Source organism: Zonotrichia leucophrys, chromosome 1, assembly GCF_028769735.1.
Source record: "Zonotrichia leucophrys gambelii isolate GWCS_2022_RI chromosome 1, RI_Zleu_2.0, whole genome shotgun sequence".
NCBI lineage: Eukaryota > Metazoa > Chordata > Aves > Passeriformes > Passerellidae > Zonotrichia > Zonotrichia leucophrys.
In genome coordinates, this window is record NC_088169.1 from 69057064 (window position 1) to 69085017 (window position 27954).

Sequence of the window (27954 nt, forward strand, 5' to 3'; positions counted from 1 at the left end):
AGGGGGCAGAGCCGCGCACAGCGCCGCGGCAGCGGAGGGGAGCCCCGTGCCCCGGCGGGAACGGGGCAACAGGAGCCGAGACACGCGGGCTCGGCTCGGCTCCCCGCTGAGCTCCGGTTTCCGCGCCTGGGCGGCGGGGCGGCGCGGCCGCAGGGCGGGGGGCGGCGGCGCCCCGCTCCTCACCGCGGGGCGGCCGCGTTGGTCCCCCCGGTGCGGCGGGGGCGGCTGTGGGGGCGGCGGGGCCCGCGCCCCTCGCGGTTGGCAGTACAGCGCCGGGCGGGCACCGCCGCTGTGCGGGCCCCGCCGCCGCCCGGCTCCCTGCGCTCACTTTTATATTTGCGCGCCCTTTCCCTGCTCGGTGACGTGTCCCGCCGCGCGCCCAACCCGCGGCGCGCTCTGGTCAGGACAATGGGAGCGCCTGGGCCAATCGGCGCGGCGCTCGGCTTGGCGGCGGCCAATGGGCGCGGGGCTGTGCAGAGAGTAATGTTACCAGCGCCGCGAGTGTGAGGAGGCTGCGTATCGATCCCGCGCTCAGCCATTGCGGTGCACCGGGCTGCACAGCGACCCAGCCAGCGCTGGGGCCGGGCGGGCGGCCGCGGGAGCGTCTCTGGGGCTCGGGACCGAGCGAGGGCTGCGTGCCGACTCTGTCTGACACGGGTGAGTACGCGCCGGGGGCCGCTGGGCCGGCCGGGCGCGCTCGCCCGCTCGCCCGCCCGCTCGCAGCCGGGCGGTGAGCCTGTGGTGGCCGTCGTGCCGCCGCCGCTGCGCGACCGCGGAGCGCGGGGCAGCGCCGGCTCGGACGCCCGTACACAAAGGCGAGCGGGGCTGTGCCCGGGAGACCCTTTCCCGGGCGGCGAGCCCCTCGGCCGGGGCGGGGCGGGGGCGGCGGGCGACTTCGGGAGAGCGGGGCGGCGGGAGGCAAGAAGCGAGGTGGGGAGAGAGAGGCGGGCGATGGGAAGGGGCGAGCGGCCGGGGGTCGCCCGCCGCGGGGGGCGAGGGCCGCGCCGTGCCCCGCCGTAAGCCGCTTACACGGTGCCTCGCCGTGGCCATCGCCGCGGCGGCGGGGCGGGCGGCGGGGCGGCAGGGGCTCCGGGCGGGCCGCGCCGCGCCGCCGGGGCGGTGGGGAGCGCGGGGAAGCGGGGCGCGGGCCAGGGCGCCGCTGGCCCCGCGGCCGCCTGGCTGTAACATGGCTGACGGCAGCCGCGAGCGAGAAAACAAGGCGAGCGGCGCGGAGCAGCAGAGGAGGCGCTCGGGCGGGCGGGGGCGCAGTTCTGGGGAACTTTTTTCTCCAGCAGCCGCCGCTCGCCCGGGCGCGGGGCTGGCAGCCCCGGGGCCGCACAGCTCGGCGGGGCGAGGGAGCGAGCGGGGCGTCCCCGCCGGGGCTTCTACCGCGCCGCCGGGGCTCGGGCGGGCACCGAAAGCGCGCCGGTCCCCCCCATCTTCTTCCCCCCCGCTCCCACCCACCTCCCCCCGTCTCCCGCCCGCCCTCCCTCGGCTGCAATGGCTGAGCGTGTGCGCCAGGGTAGCGGCGCGCTCACACAAAGGGAAGGGAAGGGAGGAAGGAGCCATGTTCTCTGTGCGGCGGCGGCAGCGGGCGACGCCACAGCGGCCATTCCGCGCCGCCCGGGCTGCGCTGCTACCGCCGCCCCCGCGGGCGGGGGTCCCCGCCGCGGCCCCTCTCGGCGGGGGTCCCGCCGCCCGGGCTCGCCGCCCCGCCCGGCCGCGGGGGGTGTGGTGGCGGCGGGGGGGTGGGGAGCGGCCGGCTCTGCTCCTCGGCGCACAAAATGGAAGGAGGCTCGGCGGCGGGTGACCTCCTCCGCCAGGAGCCTGCGCCATGGCGGCCGCTCCCGCCGACACCGCCGCTGCGGCGGCGCGGCCGGCAGGGAGGGAGCGAGCGCAGGCCGGGGCTGCCTCGCCTCATGGCGGCCGGAGCGGGCAGGGCTGGGCATGGGCACGCTCCCCCCGCCGCGGGGGGACGGGGGCGGCGGCGGGAGAACGCTTTGTCCCGCCGGGGCCGGGGGTCGCCGCCGGCGGGCAGCTGCACCCCGGTGCGTGTCCGACTCCTGGGCATGTGCTCGCCGCTGCGAGCCCTCGCCTGAACGCGGAATAAAACTTATACATGTTCTCCCTAATAACGGGACTAGTTTTTTCTTTTTTTTCTTTCTTTTTTTTCCTTTTTTCTTTTTTTTTTTTTTTCCTTCCACCCCCAGCAGGTCTCTTGAGGGACTTCAGAAGTTTCCCTCTGCCCCCCTGGTAGGGGAAGCGTCCAAAATGGCGGGAAGGAGGCGGCTTTCAAACGCCAGCGCCGGGGTCGCGGTGCCGAGCCCTGCCCGCGGCCGCCCCTGCCCCCGCTGCCCCGGCCCGGCCGCGCTGGGAGCGGCTCCGTGCAGGCAGCAGCGGCTCCTGCTTCCTCAGCCCTCTTGTTTACTTGGTAGAAACTTCAAACCGGACGTGTTTAGTCACAGAGCAGAAATCTGTTTCTGTCTATCCGCCAAACCGATAGGAAATACAGCTTCTGTGGCAATACGGACAGGCACCGCCTGCCCTTTTTTTTTTTTTTTTTTACTTTCACGCCTTTTTTTTTTTTTATCCTTCTTCTAACTGCTGAAAAGCAGAGCTTGTCAGGGTGCAAGTGACTTTTTCAGGGAGCTATGAAGAAATACTCCACATGTCTGGCTTGGGTGTGAAAGTCCCAGGAAGGCATTTTTCAGTCCCTGAAAGTGTCAGATAGTGCTCTTGCTGAGCATAGCTCTGCTGGGTGTACATAAATGCTGTGCTTTCCCCTGCGTAGTTTATAACATATTTGACCAAGTGAGCTGTTTCATTCCCATATTTCAATGTATAACTTCAAAGAGTAGGCTTTTGCAGTACACATAAAGATTGGTCAAACATATGGTATAGAAAATAATAAAAACCATATTTTGTGAATAAACACACAGGGCCTACAGGGAAGAGGTAGAAACATGGGCTGTGAAAAGAAACAAATCAGTAATCCAGAAGGCCACTGAGACAGGATGCCTTGGCTACTTGTTCCCTCCTTTCAATAGTGTTTATTCTTCCCAAGCATATGATTAATACACTGGTAATAATTGTGGTATGCAGTCTCCACTGCAATGCTTGCCTTCAGATTGCTTGGAAGGACAGTTCTTGTTTACAAAAGACCATCACTGCACATTTTAAAGGCCCTTTGAGATTTCAGGTTGCTTACATCCAGGTCACCTCAGACAGGGATGACAAAAATCCTCAGCAAATTTTTGCAGAAGGGAATCTTCTCATTGTATGATTTCAGAACACTGCTCCAGCAGGTCCTGTTTGGCATGACCCCTGGTTGTGACTTACTTTCTGCCATGATTGGTTGAAAATACAAGTTTTAAAGGTGTCTCATTTGCTTCATTACAGAAAATCAGCAAAAATGGGTAAAGGTGATCCTAAGAAGCCGAGAGGTAAAATGTCTTCATACGCCTTCTTTGTGCAAACCTGTCGGGAGGAGCACAAGAAGAAACATCCAGATGCGTCAGTGAACTTCTCAGAGTTCTCAAAAAAATGCTCAGAACGATGGAAGGTAGGAATAGCTGCTTAAAGAATAAAAAAGCCACAAAACCTTAAATGACTGGGTTTTTGAATACCATTCAAGATTGTAAATTATTTCTTTGGGAGCTCAGGTTTTGGGTAAGTATGAACTGTAGTTGTAAAGTGACTGGTAACTATCCGTTATCCATGTCTTACCTTAGCTTCCCCAGCTGAAATTTTGGAAAGGGCTTTGATATGTTTTTGAAATTAAAATACTGGTTTTGATCCTTACGTGTCCCTTCTAAGGTACTGTGTGATTCTGATTGCCTTGCAGACTATGTCTTCCAAGGAGAAAGGGAAGTTTGAAGATATGGCAAAGGCTGACAAGCTTCGTTATGAAAAAGAAATGAAAAACTATGTACCACCTAAGGGGGAAACAAAAAAGAAGTTCAAGGATCCAAATGCACCGAAGAGGCCTCCGTAAGTAGATTCCTAGCTGTAGGTTGTCTATTTGGGACCATCACACTGGTGTGGATCTATAAAATGGTAATTTTATCCAGGAGCTTCAGAAATACAAGAGTGTATGATCTTCCTCACCAGTGGTGTAAAGATAGGTTGAGATTTTAGTTACAAATGCTAAGCTTTTATTTTCAGGTAGGCGATCCCACTATCAAAGTTGGAGTAATGGCAGCATTTAAAAGTAGATGCAAAGATAGACTATGTGTGATTCTGACTGATTCTTCAAATTTCTGTTGAGAGGGTGATTCCAGTGTAAGATGGCAGTAAAGTACTGCTGGCCCTGCTCTCATCACCTTTTGGCTTGAGCAGAAGTTTTGATTTGCAGTCAGTTGAAAGTTGGAGGCTTTTGCACAGAAAGAGTTTGAGGGGTGATCTTCCTCAAAACCAGCCTGGAAAGTTAAAACTTTAGCCACAACATAATGCCAGCTGGCTTCAAATTCATCTTCTGGACACCAGCACTTTATTGTGTGTGTATGTCTGTGTTTTGTACTGAGCTAATGCTGAAAAGGACAAGGAAGATCCTTTACAAGCTATGTTCTTGCTTGGGCTGGTGCTGTGGTCTGGAAATCCTACTTTTCTAACAAATATTGCAGCCTGCCACCTCTAGCAGTTCTGACATAGCATATGCTGGCCTAGCATCATTGACTTAGTCTAATTTCTAAAGTTTTTCTCTGTGTCTGGTGTATAAAGTCTGCCTGTCTGGGGATTCTGCCAGAAATGGGACCAGATGTGCAGCATTACTTAAGAGAAAAGGGTGCATTGAGTTTGCAAAGTGGCTCATTCAGTTCTGATACCTTCCATTGTAATCAGTGTCTGTCTCACTTTTAGGTGCCTTTTCCAAAATGCTCTTAAGGAACAGCAGCAAAGGCCCCAAAAGTTGCTGCTGTAGCAAAGTCTAAGATATAAATAATCTTCTTTTATTTTTCCTCTGTAGTTCGGCTTTTTTCTTGTTTTGCTCTGAGTTTCGTCCAAAAATCAAAGGAGAACATCCTGGTCTGTCCATTGGAGATGTGGCAAAGAAGCTGGGAGAGATGTGGAACAACACCGCCGCAGACGATAAACAGCCTTATGAAAAGAAGGCTGCTAAGCTGAAGGAGAAATACGAAAAGGTAACCCTGACATTTAGGGACATGCTTTGGGGAGGTCACACCTCAGTTTTCTGGACACTTTTTCCCTTACTGTGTACCCTGATACCTGATGTAGCAAATTATAGAATGCTAATGACGTAATTCATTAGATTTGCTGAAAAGGGCTGTATGCAGGGGCACATGATTCATTGGCATAACAGTAAATTGGAGTCCTTTGCCTTGAACTGTTTGCATTTGTCTGTAGTTTTGAACTGTTATTGGTGCTTGAATAAATTCTGTGGGCTCTGTATTGTTACTAAATCCGTAAGTCACAGCAGAATTTGAGTTGAGTTGGTAGCAGTAAGTAATGCTGGTAAGGAATGAATTGGCTCTCCCTAATTTTGGAGATGCTGGTAAGCATCCTTGAATGTTAGAATAATTGATACACATAGCTGATTTTTAAAATATACTCCTGGTAAAATGACAAAACACAAAATTAGATAACTAGTTTTAGGCATGTGTTTTTCCTGGACCTACTTTGTGTCCATGTCCTTTCTAGTAACGAATTTGGTTAATTATGCATATGAAGCAGCTTGTCATACAATTTTTTTAATTATTAAGGCTAAACCCTGCCATCCAAATTGGAGTTGCAGAATTCTGTTGTGCACACAGGACTGTGCTACACGTGGTTTTATTTCTAGAGGCAGATTCCCTGGAGCCCTGTTGATGTGCCAGAGAGGAGTTGCAGATCTAGGAGCTTTCCCACATGATGCTTTCTGTACAGCTTCATAGTAATTGCAACTCAGACAATTTTTAAATGATAGAATTATTAGTCTTTATTTGCAGATATTATTTTAATTTTCTGTAGTAATGTCTTTATTTCTTAGACTTACATGTAGGATTTTAAGGGGTAGTAATCTTCACTATTTCACTGCTTGGCCTTTGACTTAGTGGGTATAATATCTTCTCAGAATTTCTTGCTAAGTTTAAGGGAGTCCAAGAGAGCAATAAGATTAGTGGTGTAGTGTTTATTAGGTGGGGAATATTTGAAGATTTGGACCATCAGTGTGAATGTGGTGATGTTTCTCTCTAGCTGGTGTGTGTAAGCTTTGTAGATCAATTCTCCTATCTAATGATTTTACTGTTTTGGCATAAAGTTGGGAAGTCTTGACTGTTTTTATGACTGTGCCTTCGAGGTATGGTTTTAACTTCCCTGTAGCAGGAACTGAATTTTGTGCATTTCAAACAACTGGAATAAATTTATTGCATGCAGAAGGTGGCAGTGTCTACCCTTTAATCAAGTTCTTATACCTTTTATTTAGTAAACTTCTGTTAGGCAGGGTTCAGTCTAACTGCTCTTTGCTGAGGCATAACATTGCAGCTGTTAGGCTGGGTCATTCCGGATGGCTGATCCCAGGTTTGTGCCTCAAACGAGGGTTTCCTGTGCATTTCTTTAGGCACTGTAGAAGGTAGGGCTAGAAAGGGAACTTAAGAGGTCTCCCTACTCCATTTCCTTATGGGATAGTGGGCTCAGCTGTGCCTTTACCATCAGAGGTAGCCGCTTTTCCAGCCTGTTCCCAGAAGCCCAACAGTGGAGATTCCTTAGCAGCCATAAGCAGTGTGCAGCAGCATGCCAGTGTCATTTCTGTGTTAGAGGGTTCCCTTCCCGTTCCTTTGGCTTCAGTTCAGCTCAGAGATGAAACCACAGCTCCCTCCTGGTCGTGCCCCGGTGGATGTGCAGAAGGGGCAGGTAGCTGGGTCTCTGCTTGCACAGCTGCTCTGTGGAGGTTGCTCAGACCTCTTGGCTGGATAAGTCTTTGAGAGATTGTTCCTGCTTTTCTTCTCCAAGGATATCGCTGCATACCGGGCCAAAGGGAAGGTTGATGGAGGCAAGAAAGTAGTTGCCAAGGCTGAGAAGAGCAAGAAGAAGAAGGAAGAGGAGGAGGATGAGGACGAAGATGAAGAGGATGAAGATGATGAAGAGGAGGAAGAAGAGGAGGACGAAGATGATGATGATGATGAATAAGTCTCTTTTAGAGCAATTTCTTTCTTGTCTATAAAGCATTTAACCCCCCTGTACACAACTCACTCCTTTTAAAGAAAAAAAAAATTGAAATGTAAGGCTGTGTAAGATTTGTTTTTAAACTGTACAGTGTCTCTTTTTTTGTATAGTTAACACACTACCGAATGTGTCTTTAGATAGCCCTGTCCTTAGTGGTATTTCAATGGCCACTAACCTTGCCTGGTACAGTGTGGGGGTTGTAAATTGGCATGGGAGTTATAAAGCAGGTTCCTGTTGGTGCACAGCACAAATTTAGTTATATTTGGGGATGTAGTTCATTTCTCATCTTCAGTTGTCTCTGATGCATCATAAAAAATAATTGTTGTTCTGTTAACTGAATACCACTCTGTAATTGCAAAAAGGAAGAAAAAAAGTTGCAGCTGTTTTGTTGACATTCTGAATGCTTCTAAGTAAATACAATTTTTTTTTTATTAGTATTGTTGTCCTTTTAATAGGTGCCCTTGAGAATCATACTTTTTTTTTTTTTTTTTTTTTTTTTTTTTTCTTTTTTTTTTTTTGTTTTGAGGGGAACTCATCTTTTGCTTTATTGAATGCCCGTATGGGATCACGGGAATATTACAGTTTTCATCTTTCATATAACCAGCTGATAAACAAAGCTTTGATCTGCATACCCTGCATTATCATGATAGGGTAAGAAAAGAAATATATAGGCATATGATGAAAATCTTCCATAACTGGAAACAACAAAAATTCAATCTCAGCAAACTCCGGATACTTGTTCAGATTTTTGTGAAATGTAATATTCTATTGCGTTGCATGAGTTTACCAGTCTTGGAGAGTTGAGAAGTATAGAGTTCAATTTTACAGAAACTAAATACTTTGGGGGGTGGGGAGGGAGGGAATGTTAAATTTTGTCCTAGAAGGACCCATAGGAAGAGTGTATGTCCATCCGGTGTAGAGAAATTTACACGTGTGACTCTGTTACCATGTAATGGAAGTTATATTTGTAAATCTCTGAACACCTGGGAGTGATGAGCGTACCTAAAATGTGTAAAGTTAAAAGCATGAAATGACCATATTATTTTTTGGTGACAGGTCTGGTGATGGCCACGGGCTTTATACCATGAGACTCCTGGTAGCGAAGGGCCCACAAGAAATGATTTTTCTTTCTAAGATTTCTATAAATGGTACCATTATTATTTGTTAAATCTATGTAAATTCATATTTGTATTCTTGAAATTCTAGTTTTAGCCCTTTAAACAAAGTTGTATATTGTCTCAAATTGAAAATGAGATAAGATGTATTTTTCCTGTTAGGTTTTATACCGCACTCTTGATGTTTGCCCATTTTTAAGTTAAATATAGTTGTATGGAAAAGTACATTTTATTAAATTTTGCATTAAAAAGTTAAATGTTTATGGTATACCAACAATGTCTAATTTGGTCAAATACAGTTCTCTTCCAAAACCAAAGCTAAGGGGTTTTTTGCATATTTAGTAAAACTTCAAGTGCTGGCAGCTGTAACTATTTTCACATATACCTGCTTACCAGTCTGGGGGACAATTCGGCAATTTTGTGGTTGCAAAATTATGGTTCTCTTAAGTGCCAGTGTTTAAAAACAAACAAAAAAAAGCATTCTTGTAATTTTACACGCTTTTGTGATGGAGTATTGTTTTGTTATACAATTTTGACTTTCAGATTCTTATTTCAATTTGCATTTATGTATAACTTCAGGAGAAATATTGAACATCTGAAATCCTGGATGATACTAATAAACTAATAATTGCAGAGGTTTTAAATACTTAGTTAAATGGCTCACTTAATACCCTAAGGATTTGGGGCTTTTTGTGTGTGTTGGTGTTCTCAGATGTGTACATCCCTGCTTTCTGTTCCAAGCAGAAGAATGATGCTGTTTGCAAGGTCTTGATACAGAAGGGGTAGGACAGACAGACTTTCTTTGTCTCCTTAAACTGGATATTACACATTCAAATGCTCTTAACCGATGACAAATAAATTTTCTTTGCTGAAGGGTTTTTTTGTTTCCCCAGGTCATCAGAGGAAAGTAGACACATTTCTTGTTCTTGGAACAAGCATACTTAATGAGATCCCCCTAATCTTGTGCCTTTGTTCTCGGTGCTTGATGTTGACAGAAGTAACCGAGAGGATTCAGCTGAACTTAAAAAGGAGTAGTGAGCGCTTCCCTGGCAGCTAGGCCTGGCCTTTGCCTTGCCTTCAGCACGTGGGTAACAAACACAGTGTGCTCCAGGCCAAAGAGGGTAGGTAATGTAATTATCAGTGCTGCTTGCTGAGGAGCCCCCTGTATCTCACTGCAGAGGCCAGTGTTGGGTGGGAGATGCCCCAAAGCTTCCCCAGGTCTCCAGAGTGGCTGTGGTTTTCTCAGGAGCACTCGCTAGGTGCCTGTAATTCAGCTGAGCCAGCACGTGGATATTGGGACTGAAGCCTTTGCTTGTGTCTGCTGTAAAACTGTTCTGAAACAGTGGAAGTGTTCTTCGGTGAAGAGGAATGCCATAGGGAGATTAATTGCCCTTTTTAAGGAAGAGCTGCTGAGGGTTGTTACTGGAAAGGACCTTCCTGTTCCGCAACTGTGCTCCCCTGCAAGCTCCAGTGGTTGAATAAATCCTCTTGGTCAAAAGTGTCTGAGCCTCCTCACCGATCGGTCAGACTTGGCCACTCCTGGATTACTTGGTCAGAGGTCAGTCACTGATGGCACTTCAGCTTGAACCTGCCTCCCCTTGATCTTTAAAAGTGGGTGCCTGCTGTAGAAGAGGGATAATGAGCGGTGAAATTGCGACTGTTCAGGTGGTGGTTCCCCACAGGGGGCTAACAGCCTTGACATCACTATCAAAAACCTTCTCGGCTTTAACCTTCATGTAAATGCTTGTTGCAGAGGTCAAGAAAAAGCTTTTCCTTTTCTAAACAACAACAAATATTGATTGGTCTGGAGAGAACTTGAATGTTAATATGTGGGAGTTACGATACCTTGAATGCCAAATGAAGCCAGACTGATGTTTATGTTTGTTTCTTTGAGTTGGTCCTGAAAGGAGCCACTTAGATATGCTAGATATGCTCTGTAATTTTAAGCTGGTTTAACTAAATGTATGGACAGCGTTCATCCCTCCTGCCAAGCCTTCAGTGATCTCACCAGCTCTAGCAAAAAGTTGAGCTTATTTAACAAAATGTTTCTGTCCAGGCAAACGGGCCCCTGGAAACCTGAACTAAGGGGTGTGAAGTGGCTGATTTCTGCAGCTTAATTAGGACACTGCTGACACAGCCTCTTTACAGCTGCTTTTATCAGTGTAACCAGCCCATCCTGGAAAGAAAAGGCTGAGAAACAGCTGGATCTAGGCTTGCTGGAAAGTGGGAAGATGGATTTGAGTGACTCCTCCAGAAGAGGAGCCAGGTGGATTGCACAATGCCACAGTATTAGGTTCTCTGGATGGGGGACAAGCCGAGCTTGGAAAAAACCTCTCCTAATTCTCACTAGCCTAAGGGTCAGACCTGCTGGTTAGAATAAACATTCCCATTCTGCCTTCCCAGCTATGCCTGACAGGAGATTAAAGGAATAAAGGCAATGTGCTGCGTTGGGTTATAATGAGTTATTCAATACAGAGTCTGTAATGGAGACATGGCAAAATACAAAGGTAGTGTTTAATTTTGATGATTAATTTTCACCATTTCCAGGCTGTGCGAGTGACAGCTGACCAGCTACAGGCTTTTAGGACTCAAATGTACCAATCATTTTATTAATCACTGTAAAATGCCAAATATTTTCAAGCATTCCTCCATTATATTCTTTAGCTTACGAGCCTGTACTTGTCTGCAGATCACATCTTTTTGGGGCACTTTAGCAGAAAATAACTGTGACATTTTCCTTTGGCAGGCTGCAGCAGACATTATTTTAGCACCTGAAATACATTCAGAGACATTTTACAAACATGCTAAGTCCAATGGAGTGCCTAAATGTGGGTGTGTATCAATAAACTTTTCCCCAGACTTAGCTACTGGATTGCGCTCTACATCTGAAAAGCACTTTGAGGTGGCCTTAATTTAGCTTAGTATAGATCCACTTTAAATTAACACCAGCCTTTATTTCAAAACAATGTACTTGCAGGCAAGCTGTCAGACTCTATTCTATGTTTAAATAAGAAAAAGCAGGAAAAGTAAATCCCTGAGTTTTTTATAATTTTGCTGAAATTGTCTTGTATTTTTATTTTGTAAATGTTGTGTGTGCCCTGGCTTTTCTTTTGACAGTACTTCAAACTGAAAAACAAAGATGGATTTTTTTTTCCCCCAGTGAATTTATTATGAAGAATGAAGGTCAGATTCCTCTTACAGCTGCTTTGTGCTGTTGAAAAATACAGTGTGGCTTCTGCTTCAAGAGCACCTAATTTTGAAATCCATCTTGCTGAAGCAATTGCTATTAGAGGTGACCCACAAGAGAGACGAGCCTTCCCTTTTGCCACTCTGTGATGGAATAAAAGACTAGAGTGATAAATTAGCTTAGTCTACCTGCTTGCCACATCAGAAGCTCCTTCCCTGCAGCAGGAGTGCTCGAGATCAAGCTAGGCAGCAAGAGGCAGAGCAGCACAGAGCAAGGAGGACAGACAGGCAAATGTGGGGTTTTTTTTAAACTACACCTTTTAAAATTTTGCCTCTATTGTTAAAAAGTGTTTGACTTAAATGACGGTCATTTGGCACAGAGGAAGTTTATCCACGTGCTTCCAGCAGCCTTTCACCTATTAAGGCAGCAAAAGCTCAATTCATGTATTTCTGACCTCCCAAAAGTTCCTCAGTAAAAACAGGAAGGACCAAGCACTGCAGCTTGAATGCCTGGAAAGGACCCATCTCCCTGCACATCTTACAGCAGCAAGAGGTCACCATGTAAATGCTTTTTCCAAGAAGCCATTCAAAAAATCAGGCTTATGGAGGGGAAACCGAGGCCGTGTGCTGCTGTGTTTGGCAGGGGCATTTGTTACCAAGGATAAAAACAGTTTTGAAGAAATGTCTGGGATGACATTCCTGACCCCTCCTGCTCCTTCCCAAACTGAAATGAAGGAAAACAATGAAAATAATATTTTTATGGGAAGAAGTCTTCCTTGCCAAAATGCTGGGGTTGACCATGCTCTTCCTCATCCCGTCCCCAGGGAAAATTGTGCATCCCTGGAACACTGTGCAGCAACACTACAGATGGTGTGGGGGGCATTGATGGCAACTGGGGGGGTCAGTCCCAGCAGCCCTCTCCTTGCTGCCAGTTCACTCCTGGTCTTGGGGAGACACTGAGTGTGAAAACTCCTGGGAAGAGCATCAGGTCATGCCTGGCTTTGAAATGCAGATGCAGAGGGAGCACGGCGCGGTGGGCTGCAAGTAGGGATAGCAGGAACCAGCCCTCTGAAAATTCAGCCACGCAGCTGAAAGTAAAATCAGGGTGCTCTTTAAAACAACTCCCAAATTTCTGTGGTGGTGATTCTTAGAAGAGAGAACTTTCTTGCAAGACGTGCGCTGGTAAATGATTGAATAACAGTGACTCATGTTTTATTATCAGACTTGACTGTAGCGGCGCTTACGCTCGCTTCAGATTTGTTGACACACATTTCTCCTGACGCCTGCCAATAAGGAAGATGCTGTGAAGCAGCACTGTGATGTAAAACTGGCATGGGAAAATGCAGGTGAGGGCTGATCACAGCCTGAGCCCCTTGGCACCGGCGCGGCTTTTGGGAAGAGAGGGATTGGTTTGGCAATTCCAGGCACCGATGGAAAGGGCTGGTGGGTTTCTGCTCCGGGGCGCTGGGAGGCTCGGCACCCACGTGGGTTGTCGGGGTGTTTCCCAGGACTGATGCCTTAGAACCTGCCTGGGATTAATGTCTGGTCCCAGAGTCACACCCCGGAATGTTTAAGTGGCTCCCGGTGGGAGGCTGACAGTGAACGAGACCCCACCTCGCACCAGCCCTGCTGTATCTGAGTCTCCTTCCAACAGAGTTTCCTTTGAGGTGGAAGAAGGAAGTGATCTATTTTTGGGGAGCCTTTGCACCAGATGTTCGGTGATGGCAACGCTGTCTCCATCACTGCATGCTCTGCTTCCGCCCAGGAGCCCCCGGGCTCTGCCTGCCTGCCTCTGCCGCCGGTGACCCTGTCCCTTCTCCAGCCCTGCCTGACCCGCTGCTGGCAGCCCTGCTCCAGGAGGAAGGAGTGCGTTCGCCTCTCCCAGCTGCTGGGAGCTGGATCAGCATCCTCCAGGTAGGACAGCATGGTTTTCCTGCTGCCCCAGCACCCTCAGGCAATCGACGCCAGTCCTGTGGGGCCAGAGGTGCTCAGGGACACCCCAATACCGGGTGCAGCACTTGTCTTCCACAGAGGGGTAAACCACAATGTCGCTGCTGTCCCAGGGTACAACATTCTCAGGGTGTGCTGCTGCCTGGGATAGATGTCCCTGGTCTGCTGGCCTCGACACTGGTCTTTGAGTCCCCTATTCCTTCTGACGTGGGTTTTTCTTTCCATCTGAATCATTCAGTATGACTTTGGAGCACAATGGAGCTGTGATTTTTTTCGAAGCTGCCAGCCTGCAGGAAACAGAAGGTCTCTGAATAAAAGGGAGGCTCTTGTTACAACTTCCCTCTTATTTACTGTTCCCAGTAGCAGAGAAGTAAAAAGACAATGAATGAAATGGAGGATTAATCACGCGTAGCACTGAAATATAAACAAGGAGACAGCGCGTTCCAGAGCGCTGCTCCGAGCAGTGGCTCGTGCCCACAGCGTGCAGAAATCTCTCATCACTGAGATCTCCTGGATTTCATGAAAAAGGCCAGAAGAGGCTCCACAGGTGGTTTTTTAAAGGTAAACTAGCAAACTGGGTATTCTCCATGGACTTTTCTCTATTCAGTGCTCTCAAAACTTGAGATCAAGTTGATAACCCCTGTGCTTAATCACTGGTCCATGACTTTTGCAGAGGCAACTCCCTATTTTCCTACTTTTCTGTATTAATTTTAAAACAATAAAAGTTCAAGACAACTCCTTTGTCCCACAGAAGACTTTTAAAAATGCTTCAGAGAGAACCTACTGTGCTGCACAGTGTGTAGCTCTGCTCCTAAAAGGGGTATGTGATCATTAGCCTTGCTCCTTTTTCCGCTTGCTTTGGTTGCCAAACACCAAAGGATTACTAATCATGTTCCTTATTTATTTTTTTAATCAGAGATTTACCTGTATTTGATTTCCAGCTATAGATTTTGAGAGTTCACACCAACCTTTGCAAAGGTGTTGAGCTCCTCAAGTTAATTGGTTATAAATTAACCTTGGGAGGTTGGTTGTGTGAAGCAGATTTGTGTGCATGCAGCTGCATGCTTTTAGTGAAGCAAAACAGAAGAAAGAAAGGTGGAAACAGGAATGCATGACACAATTCAAATTGCCTGAAATGCCTGTAATTAACAGTTGTTTTGTGCATCTGAATATCTGCATCTGTCAGGTAAGTTCTGTTGATTTTTTTGGCGTTGGGATGATGCATTTAATGTCAGGATTGAGGCAGAGTGCATAATTGTAAAACTGATGAGGAAGATGCTCCCCATCCTTATTCAAAAGCTCCAACAAACCACTCTAACTGTTCATTTTACAGTTCTCTTTAGAAAACATAGAAGAAAAACCTCAGGAAAATTTATTTGGGCCACCTGCAATAATAAAATTGAAGTGACCCAAGCCCAAAAATCACATCATGCATCTCCATGCGAGTATAAAAAGCCAGAGCATGGGATATATTTAAGCTAAAAACCAAAACCAGCCCATGCTGCTTAACTAATTCTTGCTGTAACCTTCTGCCCAGACTTTGCCTGGGACTGGGAGCCAGGGGCAGGCGCTGGGCAGACAGGAGCCCTGCCAAAGCCTCCTCCTGGCCTTGTCTCCCTGCCTTCCCAGGGGCTTTCCAGCTTGCGCTTTGTTTCACTTTCTCTTTCTGCTGTGCAGGGCTGTCCTGGAAGGGTTGCAACATCCTCTATCAATTATTTACACTATTTGCATGGAAATTGTAACAAAATATATATTCTTTCTGATATTAGGATTATATTTTTCAAAATACTATTAAAGCCATGCTGGTGCTGCATTAAACTACTTGGTGATACTCTTTTAAATGCCCTTTCTAAATACTTCTTAAGAGGGGAATTACATTAACCTCTCAGCTGCAGCTTCTGTGTTTACGCACAGCCTGAACCTGCCGGGTCAGGAGCAGAAGGGTGGCCCCTGCAGCTCCCACCACCCTGATCCCCTGCAGCCTCCAGCTGGTTTGATTTGCCAGTGGTTCCCTGGTAGGGAAGAGCTGCCTGGAGTCTTTGGTCACAGTATGAGTGCTTCCCAGACAGGTGCTTCTTTGCTTGCCTTTGGTTGTACCTATTTTAGGGTAATTAATAATAGAGAGCTCCTGAGCAACTCAAATTTAGACACTCTTTGGAAATCCTGATTAAAAAAAAAATCTGGCAAGAGTTTGGGGTTGTTTTCCTTCTACCCACTACGGCAGAGGTTGGAGGATCTCAAGTCAGGTTGGGGGTTTGCTGCTGTGCCTGCTCTGGTTGCAACCTCCAGGTTTGGCAGCTCTGCCACTTCCCTGGGAAGCCTGTCCCAATGCTTGACAAAATGCTAATAAATGTTTTGCTGCTTTTTTTTTCCTCTTTCCCCATAACTTTTAAGTTTCAGCACAATACCAGCATATGTCAAAACAGAAACTGCAAAAGAAATTAAACATGTGTGTGTAGCATACTCTGCTGGGTGCTCCCTAATAGTTTTGCAGGATCAGTGGAATAACAAGGTGCAGTTTTGCTCTGTGAAGTTTTGGCACCTCCCTGCAGCGCTGTTGGGCTTCCCAGGGTGCCCACCCAGAACACGAGCAAGCACCAGGGGAAGGAATTTATAGTGCTTTGCTGGCTCTTGGTCTTGGTTTTGACTACTCTAGCAAGCCAATTACAATTTTATAAAATTGTCATTTGACAAGAGATTGAATTAAATAGATTATATATTGTGACAAGGTCTGAGGGTCTGTCCCTGCCAGGGTTCTCGCAGGCTTTAGTCTCTCTGCCAAGGCTTCTGTGTGCAGGACCTGTGGCCAGGAGCCTTAAATCTCAACCCTCAAAGTTAAGGGGAATTTCTAAAAGGGAAGGTGTGTGCTCCATGGCTCACCCAGCCGGGACGAGAGGGAGCACAGGGAGAGGGGTGCAGGTCCTGCTCCCTGCCCCAGAACCCTGTGCCTCACCCCTTCTGCGTCCCCCTGGGTGCTGCAAGCAATAGGAGCTGCATGGGGTGGTGACAAGTCCCCAGCATTCCAGGTATTTGATCCGAGAAAATCACCAGTCAGCCAGGAAATGTCAAAATTACGTCACATGCCTAATCTTTTAAAGCCCTGAAAAGGAGCTTGTTAAAATCTGTGTCTCTGCAGTGTGATCCCAGTTCCTTTCATTTTTGCTTTGCTCTTCCACTTTACGGGAACAGGCAGGCAAATCCTCCTCCCAGATATCATTTTACTTTTCCCTCCCTTTGACTTACAGCACTGTTGTTTGCCATGGCCTTGCCACTCACTGGGCTGGAGGAGCAAGTCCCCACTTTGCTGGGCCCCCAAAGGGAAGATATTGTGATGCCCAGGGCCTGTGGGGACACAGCCATGGCCCAGCTTGTCCACACTGGGAAAGAAGGGAGAGGAGGTGGGAGTGGAGCTGCCATCCCCTCCCCTGGTGCTTGCTCATGTTCTGGGTGGGCGCCCTGGGCAGCCCAACAGCGCTGCAGGGAGGTGCCAAAACTTCACAGAGCAAAACTGCACCTCGTTATTCCACTGATCCTGCAAAACTATTAGGGAGCACCCAGCAGAGTATGCTACACACACATGTTTAATTTCTTTTACAGTTTCTGTTTTGATATATGCTTGATGTGTTTTTATAAAACAAAGATTTATTGGAACCTGGGATTTTATGACTTTAAGGTTTGCTTGAGTCCAGATTGTGAGTTTCTCCTTTTAGAAGAGGAGGGAAAGGTTTAAAGGAACCCATCTGCCTGTGGCAATTATGAAACCCTAGGCCAAGGATGACACCTTTTCCCTTAACTTCTACTATAATGTCAAACAAAAATTTACCATCAAATATTATGCCTTCCATATGCAATGCCCTGCTGTAGATTTAGATCACAGCAATCGTGTTGGGCTTCTCTCTTTCAAGTTTTTATGTGTGCCATAAGGAAGTCAGGACTCAGTGTAGGGTCCAAGGAGGAGCAGCAAGGCAGGAAAAACCCAAACCATACATGACAATGTGCCTTCACTTGTGCTCTTGATTTTTCTTGTAAAAGCACAGTGATGCCCTTGCTGCCTGCAAAGCTGAGGAAAGCAGTGTTTTTTAAAACACAGTGCCAGTGTCAGCCAGCTCCAAGTGCTCTGGTAGGAAACAAGCAGCATCCAAGGAAGCAGAGCCTGAGTCCAGCTCTCCGGTTACCACGGCATAAGTAAACAAACAAGTTTATCACAAGTAATGAGGGCATTGTGCCAGTTTCAGTTAAAATAATGAAATAAATAAAAAAGAAATGAACCCCAAACCAACAAATCATTACAGCATGAGGAAAGTCCTGAATGAAATTGATTGTTCGTGCCAACACCAGAAATATATCTTGTCATAAACTCGGGCCTCCACATCTGCTTCAGCACCAGTGGATTCTTTACAAACAGCCTCTTTAATTTTATCTAACAGCCTGTTAGCAGACATGGAGTCCAAAAATACATCTCCTTTTCTTCCTCGCACTATCCTGAGCTTGGCAGGGCACCAAACATGAGGTTCAGCTCGTAATTCAAAAAAGCCCTTCTTTAAGCATTGACTGAGCTTGATTTAATAAAAATCCTGTCCAGCTTCCTCCGGGCAGCCCTAATGGGATGCAGAGCCTGGTGCTTCTCAGGGGCTGCTCCAGACCTGCTGTGTGCTGGCCAGTGAGATTTTTTTGTGGTGAAACAATATTGCTCTGCGGTGCAGTTGGGGAACAGGCTGGTGCTCTCCAGAATGTCTCCCCCGAGGGTGCACAGCTTCACTTTCAGCCATGCCACCCTCTGAAAATGGAAGTGAGCAGGCAGCACCTTAGAAACAGAGCAGGGCCACAGCACGGGATGTCCTGGCGCCCCTGGTAGCCCCAGGGATGCTCCAGTGCCACTGGTACCCAGCCCCCTCCCACTGGCCCTGCCTTCCCCAGGGGAAGGAGAGAAAAGCATCAAAGAGCCTAAAGGGACTGCCAGCCCCTGAGCTCTCCTGGAGGAGATTTATCCATTGTGTCCCCAGTGTGGCACTGCCAAGCACTTGTAGGTGCTCCTGAAGAAAAATTGGGCATTCACTGAAAAAGAGGGGGTGTTGCACTGGGGCTGGTTCCCAGAGGGTAGCCCTGACACCAGAAGCAGGACAACCACCTTCACACTTCCTGACACTGGTGTTCCCAAGCACAACACGGATTTTCTGGCTGCTGATTGCCTGGGAAAGTTGGAAGGGACACTGGCTGACTTTTAATGCCAGGACAAGAGTGGCTGACGTCACCTTAGAAGATGAAACACATTCCTGCTGTGAGGACTGCACCGAATTACAGATCCAGATTTCCCAAGAAATTAGTGTGAGAAACACCATACAGCACCACATTCACTGCAACACAGGAACTCATTAGCTGGATATTTGAAAATGTTAATAATTATCCCATTTGACAAACCAAGGTATGTATTTCAAGCCCCAAAGTTTGCTGTGCTAAAGAAATATTAATGGCCTGCCATGTCATGATGTCCAGGGGAAAAGGATGTTTTGTAGTTTCTCCTTATGGCTCAGTTGTTTATTTAAATTACTTGGAAACTAAACCAGCAACAAACATAACCTCTGCTGTTGTGAGGTGTGGTTAACAATAAGTAGATTTTATTTAGCATTACATCAAAGGATGAAATGGAGTGAAATAAAGGAAAAGGAAGTTTCTTGAGTGGTCAGTGAGCCAGATCCCAATGCCAAGACATGGAGGAAGATCAACAGAAATCCTGCAGAGCCCATCCCATCACTTGGTCATGCTGACAAAGGCAAATAAATGAGCAGCACAGATGCCAACAAAAGGGAATTACTGCATGTGGCAGAGGATGCTGCAGGTCTGTAGTGGTGGAGGGGCTCTGTTGGCTGGTGTGGGGGATGCTGGTGGCACCCTGGGGTTTTCCATCACCTCCTGGGAGGGATTTTCTGACCGGTCCTTGTGGTTGTGCCAGGGAGGCTTGAGAGCCTTGTGCTGCTGGGCTGCCAATTCTCAGCAGCACTTGACCCAACAACAGGGAGGCATCCAGGATTTGCTGGGGGGCTTGTGGTCCCTCCAGTCAGGTGTTAAATTTCACTTTAAAAAGAGCACAAACATTCATCCAGAGGTACCTTACTGACCTGAGCATGGCTGATGCCTTTCAGCTGAATTTCAGCTGAATATTAAAGAGAAACAGATCGAAGGCAGACGATTGAACAGGAAAAGCAGGTTTAGCTGCCCAGCTGTGAGTTGCAGTGCCCTAATCCTTCTCCTTATGTGCTACAACAGGGTGTAATTCAATCCTAAATTACTGAAAACCTTGATGTTTTGTAAATGACATATCAGAAGGTATTTTATTTATACAAGCATCTACTCATTAGCAGTACCAAAATACTGGCAATAGTGTGCACGCTCTGTAGGAGTGCTTGTCAGAGCTGCATTTCACAGCTCAGATAGCCCCAGCTGAGAGGTACACTTAGGTCTTCCTGGCATCTCTTTTTTTTGTCCAGTCCTGTGACTGGTGGGGTCAAATGGAAAAGCCATGTCTGGGTGAAGAGGCCTAGAGGGATATGGTGGGCAGGGGAGCAGGACGTGGGCAAGCACAGGCGCCTCTACTCAGGTGGTGGCTCTGCCATCTTTAGAGACTTCCCAAAGCTGGCTTGATGGATCTCTGGGAAACCCAATCCCTCTGCCAAAGTCCCTTCAAGGCTTGCTTACTCTCCCTGGAGCTTGCAGGTAGTGACAGTCATGCTCCGAGCATTCTGTGCAGGTTGCTCCTAAAAGCTTCTAAAATCTTTCTCCCAGTGAAGGCTGTTGGAGCTGATGCTGCAATAGGAAGGAGGAGAAGTAGGAGTCTTGAAAAGGTCACACCAAGGCTGCAATTTCCAAATAAGTGTGAAGGAACTGGATGCCTTAACACCCTCCAACTTAAACACCCAGTCTTGGCAGTTAATGGAGTGTGCGTAAAACTGCATTTTCTTTACCTATTCAAGGAGAATTAGAGGGAGAGACCTCTTAATGTTAAGCAGGAGAAAACTTTTTGGCTGTGAAGGCTGCTCTTCCACACAGGAAGGTTGCTGGCAGAAAATGACAGCTTGTGGACAAACAGAGTCAGACTGGCTGCTACAGCAAAAGAGTGGAGGAAGGGAAATGCAGCCTCAGATGAAAATGAGACTGCAAATAGAGAAACAACCAGTCTGAGGTGTCCATATGTTTCATGGACTCACTTCCCTCCTTTTCTAGCATTTTGCTGAGCACTATAGCAATATTCAAACAATTATTACATTAAGAAGTCTTTCAGCTTTTCTGCCTGAAAAAATAGTCATCACTTGTAAATTGAAGGCATCACTCTCTTATCTGGTCTCCAGCCAGAAGGGCTGGAAGCAATAGAAGAAGTGTGAACTTTCTCCTTCATCTCTGAGAACATTAACTTCAAAGCCAAGCCATAAACTTTCAGATGTAATGACTATTTGTCCAAAAGAGAAACACATCAGCTCGATCAATGAGTGAAAGGTATAAAACACAGAGGTTACATTTGCTAAACACTTGGGAAAAATGTGTGGTTATGCTTGGGTGTGTGGAGAGGGGAATTACTACTGAGTTGTTATTTGGGCAGGCAGCCCCAAGGGGCAGTGTGAAGATTGTTGTGGGTGGTTGTAGGTCCAGCACTGAGTGGTGTCTGTCCCAGCCCCACGGAGGCTGGGCTGCCGTGTCAGAGTGTGCTCCAGCATGCCCTTGAGTGCCGACCTGCATCACCGAGTGGGGACCTTGTCGCTGTGCTGGCAGCCACGCTGTACTCTGCTTTTCCAATAAACCATGGGAGAAAACATCTCTCCCTTCAGCTGCTCAAACAAAGCATTCAGGACCACCAGCACTTCCTCCTGTGTCCTTGCTCCAGCTGTGTGAATGCTGACAGGGAAAAAGCCCCCCGTGGGTTCACTGCCTTGTCCCCTGAGCATCGCTGAGCTCCAGGGCACAGGGTCCGGCAGCGCTAGCACAGCCAGGCAGGTGTGCTCAGAGATTTCAGACACCTTTGGTAAGGCTCCCACATCCTTCTTCCTATTTTTTAAACATGCTTTCCATTTTTCTGATGAAAGCTCCATGGAAATAGAGAGTAACAACATCTTTTTGTTTCCATGGCTTTAGAGGGACAAAAAGATTTATATTATGTGAATTTTTTCTGAAGATAACCATTGCTCTTCCTGATAACATCCCTTCTCCCCTCACCCATTAGAGCTTCCAGGAGGAGTCTGGACCCCATCCTCTCCCTGGGCAGTGGGTGTGTGATCCTTGTGCATGTACCGGTACTCAGAGAGGACGTTTTGTAGTGTTAATCAACTCTTTGGTGAGAGTGTTTTTAGAAGGAGTAATTGGGAGGACTTGCTGCAGGCACCGGCTTCTGCTTGCTGGGGCTCCAGGGCTGGGGAATGAGGTCCAGACCTGAGTGATTCCTGTCTGAGGATGGAGAAGAGGAAGTGCTGGAGTATGAAGGGGGATTTTGAAAGGTCTGTAACATCTTCTGCCAACATCTTTTTTGGATCAGCCCTGCATGAACGAGTGAGAGCCCGGAAGAGCGATGTCATCCTTGAGGACAGCTGGGCTTGCTGGGGGCAGCTCCATTTGGGATGGGGGGCATAGGGTTGCTGCCACTGCTGGGGGGAAGAAGAGATGTTGGCGGGGTTGCTGTCTCCACAGGTTTCCACAGCATCCTGCTTTCTCCCTGTGCTGTGCTTGCCTGTCCCCTAACTCCTTGTGAGGCCAAAATGCCTCTGTAGGGAAGCAGAGAGCAAACCTGAACCCTTCTTGCTCACCACACATTTTTGTGTCCCCAGATTCCTGTTGGAGTGAATGGAGCTGATGGGGTCTACTTGGGTTCCTCACCACACAGGTGGTGTTGAGAGGAGATGGTGACTCAGCTCTTGAAGTTTCTACCTGCCCCAAGATGTGCCCTGGCCTCCAGAAGGTGAGCTATCTTCTCCAGGCTGTCCCCTCTACCCTCCTGAATTCCAAATTCCAAACTTCCAGCATCCTGGGGAGCAAGCCATGGGGATAGCCATGAAATGCTGAAGCTGGGGGTGTTGGTGGGGGTTGAGATGACATTTTGAAAATGTAAGGAACAACTGCATGCTGAATCCATCTGGTCACCCTCCTTATGGCATATCATCTGCCCCACCTTGGTCCCAGTGGAGACTCCAGAGACAAGGGCAGGTGATAGTGGTAGAGGTGGGCAAGAGGAGCAACAGGAGGGCAGTCAAGTCATTTGTTTTATGGGGCAGCTGGATTTAGCCAGGTAAAACCAGGGCAATGCCAGCAGGCTCCACATTCAGCAGATCCCCAAAGGTGTTGGTGAAGCAGTGTTCAGCCTCCCTTGAACACCTCTGCTTGAGGGAGGCAGCTGGATACTGGGCTCCTTTCCCACTGTGGAGCTGTACCTGTGCTTTGTAGGTGTGTTGTGTATTTTGGTCTGGTCTCTGCCAAGGGATCCACTGCAGCAATCCCTTTTATGTGCCTGGAGTCTCATTTTCAACCCCCACTGGATCATGTCCTGGGCTTCAAAGCACATGGGGAGCAGTGACCTCTTTTATTGCATGGTCATAAATTAGTCGCCCTTCTCTGCTCCTGAATATGAATAGACACTATGTATGAATAACAAATAGTAGTGATATTGTTATATTTTTACATGCAGGCCTGCCAGAGGCTCTTTTTGAGTATGAAACTCGAGGTTTAGTCTGAGAAAAAGGAAGCAGAAAACAAGAATCCTCACAGTTTTCTAGCTGGCTGTGTAGCTGTGCTGAGAGAGGTGCCCTGCAGATCAAAGGGAACCCGCTCCCGTTCTCCCCAGGTGCGGCAGTGCTTCCCCTGTTAGAGCAGATATTGCTTATCAGGCAGCAGTGCTATGAACAGCACAAACGTGCACTTTGCTCTCCAGAGGTTATGGCAGCCAGAAGGATGCCAGATTAGATTTAGGAAAGCACATGTGGATGTATTGCCTTCTTCAGCCTTGCACCATTCCTTAAAATCCTCCGTTGCTCTGGAGGAAGACAGAAAGCACGGCTGTGGACAATCACAGCTGTAGAAGCATAATTGCAATTGCTGTCTCAGAGCTGCTTAGTGCTTTTGATAATCCTTGGGACCTGCAGTGAGTCACTACACGATGAAGGGAGAGCAGTTTGGGGCAGGGATACAGCACAGGAACAACTCCATCGAAGTATTAAAAAAAACTACCTCCAGTTTACATTTCACTGAGGGGAAAGGTGCTCTGAGGCAGCACCAGCACAAGTTCAGACTGAAACCCAGACCTCCCACTTTGGGATTCCAGGTGCTTGGAGAGTGTCTCTGACACCAAGTTCTATACCATGTCTTCCCTGAAGGCTGAGGTGCCACCATAGCTCATCTCTCAACCCAGTCACTGGCCAGGACTACAGCTCCAGTCCACTGACAGCGAATCCCACCAGCTCACCTCATGTGTTCACAGGGGTGTTTAGCTTCTGGGGAGGTAAACAGGGAGGTGACAGGAGTGAAATCTCATTTCAGTGTTGGGATCTCCTCCTTTCTTTCAGTGCTTCAGGAAAACCTCCCTCTAAGCCCCATACACTGCGTAACAGATGGCACATCTGCTTCTATTTCCAGGGTGATCTCACTAATCACTTTTTAAGAATCCAGCATCCAGGGTTAATCAACACGAGCTGAATTACAGCAAAGGTTCCTACAGCAGTGGAAAAATCCTGTGCAACTCCCTTTCCTCAAGTTATCCTCTTGGATAGTGGGGTTTATCCTCTGCCTAAATTCTGTCCAATCCTCATGATCCCTGCAAAGCCAAGGCCTCTTTCCAAAAAGCTTCTGCCTCTCGGGGCCTTTGTCTGTTTGACAAGGCAGATCTTCCAATAGTTGATTTTCTGTTTGGCAATCAAACTAAAGGCTAAAAAAGCATGATACAGGCCAGTCCCAAAACCCTCATGGGAATGGAAAGGGAGATTCCCAAGGAAACTTTGTCCTCGGCCACAAGGCCTATGAAGGGAAGCTATCACCCACTGCAATCCACTGCCTACAAGACAGCCTCAGAGCACACAGAATGCAAGTTCAAATCCCTTCTGTTTCTCATGTGGAAAATATTTTAAAAAAGGTTTCCTGGAAGCAATATCACACCCAGTGTGCCAGGCAGCACTGGAGGCACATGGAGATGCAGCACAAAGAGGCAGGAGACTGGCTGTGCCCTGCTGTGCCCACACTGCTCAGCACAAAGGCCAGGGCAGAGTGGCACCCCTGGGCTCGCAGGCACCGTGCCTAGAGCTTGCTTCCCAAGGAGAACATTTACCTTGGCAACTGCTACTTGGAGTGATCCACACCAAAGGCTCAGAGTTAGCAGAGAGCCCAGCAGACAATGAGCACAAATCCAGGGCTGGAGTCCATCTGTTCTTTGCTGGTGATGTAGCTATAGCTGTCAGATGTGCCTACAATGTCAGACACAGCTCCCCAGCTGACTCTGGGTCCTCATCCTTGACTGTTCCCATGGTGTTGGTCAGCACACACCTATGCTGTCCTCTGGACTGGGACAAGCAGCTCCCTCCAGCCACCAGGCAGCGCTTCTCTGGGCATGGATACTCCTGGGACAACTTGCAAGAGCCACATGAACAAGCTCTGTCTCATTTCCCTCAGGATGTTCCTCCAGCATGGTCTTACCAGCCTTTCCATCCTCCAGCTCTCCTGAATGCTCTCATGCCTCAATCCAGACCATGCTACACACCCTCTGGAATTCAGCACTGGTGAGCATCATCTTCTGGGCATTTTATACTGGGATAAAAAACCACCAAACTTACAACAATACTTTAGTTTGCACTTAGGTCCGTAAGCCCAACACACAGGGCCAAGCTAAGCTGGAGTCAAGTGCCATGCTATGCTGTCAAATTCAGCCTCTTTTTTGTTGGCTGGCCCTGAGCAGCAAATGCTACTCTGAAACAACTGCTCTTGTCCACTAGCTACCAGATCCCAGGCCTGCTCTTTGGGGCAGGCAGTTTAGTCCTGCTGGTGTTCCTGCTCTATCTGGTCCAATAAACAGAGTAAATAATTCTACCCTGAGCAAGAGGATTAGGCGAGCCCCGTTGCAGGCTGTCCTGTGGTTGGCCACACTCTGAAGACACAGCGTGTTGGGTAAATCCTCGCTCCAGCTGAGGTTTCCTTTTGAGATCATCTTCAAAAAACAAGTAAAAGGAACCTCAAACCAACAAAGCGAGCCATTTTTATGTTTCTAATTTTTGGGGCTAATTCTGATGAATGGTTGCACACCAATTGGCAGATAGCTTCAGTCAACCAGAAGCTGTGCTTTTCAGGGAGTAAGCTGTTCTTCAGACATCATTGGCTTTACTTGTACCCCCTTCCCACTGCCACAGGAGAGGGAAGGGGTACTGCAGGTACTGCTTCATGTAGGATCCGTGCTGCCCTGGCTCCAATGTAGTTGCCAGATGGTCTCACCCTCTGCCTGCTCTTCTGCTGGGAGACATCAAGGACCTTCAGCAGTTACCATCTCTCACCCTGGGCAGCTTCTTCCTCAGCTGCACCTCTCCCACTGCTGTCAGAATGGCCATGGCCAGTCTGTCAAGACTTGCTCACTTCATTTCTGTATTGAGCATTTTTAGCTACTATCATTGGTGTTTCTATGTCCTCCTTTCAGGACACACATCTTTATGAGCCTATCGGGTTATGCCATCTGCTCTCTGTTAGAATGTAAACACCTTCTTAGGGACAGGTACGTGCACAACAATGGTAATGTTTGTTACCAGCACATGGCAGTGGGCTCCACAGTGGCATAGCTGACAATGGTCACAAGCCATAGAATCATAGAATGGCTTGAGCTGGAAGGGACCTTAAAGATCATCTAGTTCCAACATTCCATCATGGGCATGGCCACCAGGTCAGGCTGCTCATAGACCTGGGTGTCCTCTGAGGACAAACCACTTGGCCCTGATCTTTTGTCACCTCCATCACCATATGCACCAGCATCTCCCAGAGCCCACTGGACAGGCTGGTTAAAGGGTGGCTGGGGTGCTTGTAGGGTGAGCACAGCCAGTGGGGGTGACTGCCATGTGTTTGTGGGGGTGTTTATTTTAAAGCTGATTTATTTTAGCAGGGTTTTTACAGAGTGTAGCTGGCAGTGGTGGCCAGCCGACATGGCAGTGTCCAGGCTCTGGTTAGAGACTGACAAGGAAACTCTGGGGCTGGCAACATGTTCCTGGAACCCTTTGGGGATCACCTGGTTAACCCTGCTTTGGCTGACCTTGCTCAAGTAGAGGACTTGGCCTAGGTGATCTCCAGAGGTGCCTTTCAACCTCAGCCTTTCAGTGAGACTTATTTAAACCTCTGTCATAAAGCACAGATTGGATATTCAGGTGTATATATTCAAGTATTCCATAAATTCTTGACTCAACACAGGAAATTTGGCTTTCAAGTCCAACAGCACATTGAACCTTTACCCGGCTATAAGGCCAGAGTTTCATGAGAGTTTTAACAACCTAACAAACCAGGGAAGTACAAAACATGCCATGCAAGTCAGATGTTTCTATGCAACAACCATATGATCTGAAGTTTCTCAAACAAACCCATTTGCTGTCAAGACAGAGTGGAGCCAAATCGATGTGATTCAAGGTTTTAGAGTCAATTTTGTAAAATATCAGAAGGAGTTACTTAGTGCCACCCAGTGTTGGCAGCTAGAAAAAGGAAGGTTAAATATGGTTACAACTGGGTGTAGCCCAGTGAAACAGGAAAAAAACCAGCTCTTGCTTTCTATATCAGGGTGAGTAATGTCACAGAAGCTGGATAGCACCAGCATTCAGGGATGGGTGTCCCAGAGCTGAAATGAAGTTTAGCCAACTTGTTTAAAAAAAAAAACCAAAACCTCTACCTCTTATATTCACTTTTCAAAGCAGGTAATCAGTTTGAGATGCAGATGGTCTCTTGTCACAAGACTCACTCCCCTAGTCTGACATCTGTCTAGTGAGAAAGCTGCACCGGCTTTTCTGGTCAGATGTTCAGGAATTTAGATGAGACACAATTTAAAATGTGTCTCTTTCCTAGAATAAATAGAATACAGTTACACACGATTCTTTCTCCCCTTCCTGCCTTTGTCTCAGGTGCTGCACATGACTTGTCTTTTCTTTGAAGCTTTTAAAATGACACAAGATCTCATGTATATCAGGCATAGAAATATTCTCCCAGTTATCATCTTTGGACGGCTGAACAATTGCATGCCTGCTTTTACCCTTCCATGGACTGTAGAAAATCACAGAACGGTTTGGGTTGGGAGGAGCTTTAAAGACCATCCAGTTCCAACTATCCTGTCATGAGCAGGGTCATCTTCCTTTAGACCAGATTGCTCCAAGCCCCATCCAACCTGGCCTGGAACACTTCCATATAAAGTTAGTGTGTCATGGTCCCGTTTAACAGATGTGGAAAGTGAGATGTGAGCAGGCAATCCCATCCTCATCACAGCCCCATCCCAGGAGAGCTGGGGCCTGGCCAAGATGGGATGGAGGAGATCTGGAGCCAAGAATCCAAGTGGGAAAGAGAGTAAGGAGAA

The 27954-nt window shown here is 47.8% G+C and overlaps 1 protein-coding gene and 1 long non-coding RNA gene across 3 annotated transcripts in view; one reads left to right on the forward strand and one right to left on the reverse strand.

Moving 5' to 3' along the window:
- The first annotated feature begins 480 nt into the window (after positions 1 to 480).
- HMGB1 (high mobility group box 1) lies at positions 481 to 9145 on the forward strand. Its single transcript, XM_064716635.1, has 5 exons — positions 481 to 657; positions 3400 to 3562; positions 3845 to 3990; positions 4964 to 5138; positions 6946 to 9145. The coding sequence occupies exons 2-5, from the start codon at positions 3413 to 3415 to the stop codon at positions 7120 to 7122; spliced, it is 648 nt and encodes a 215-aa protein (XP_064572705.1). The 5' UTR covers positions 481 to 657; positions 3400 to 3412; the 3' UTR covers positions 7123 to 9145.
- A 9863-nt stretch (positions 9146 to 19008) lies between these two features.
- Positions 19009 to 27954, reverse strand: part of LOC135449529 (uncharacterized) — a 67941-nt gene continuing 58995 nt past the window's right edge. For both annotated transcript variants that reach the window (XR_010440756.1, XR_010440759.1), the window contains one exon: positions 19009 to 20210. This is a non-coding gene — a long non-coding RNA (uncharacterized LOC135449529). The remainder of the gene's footprint in view (positions 20211 to 27954) is intronic.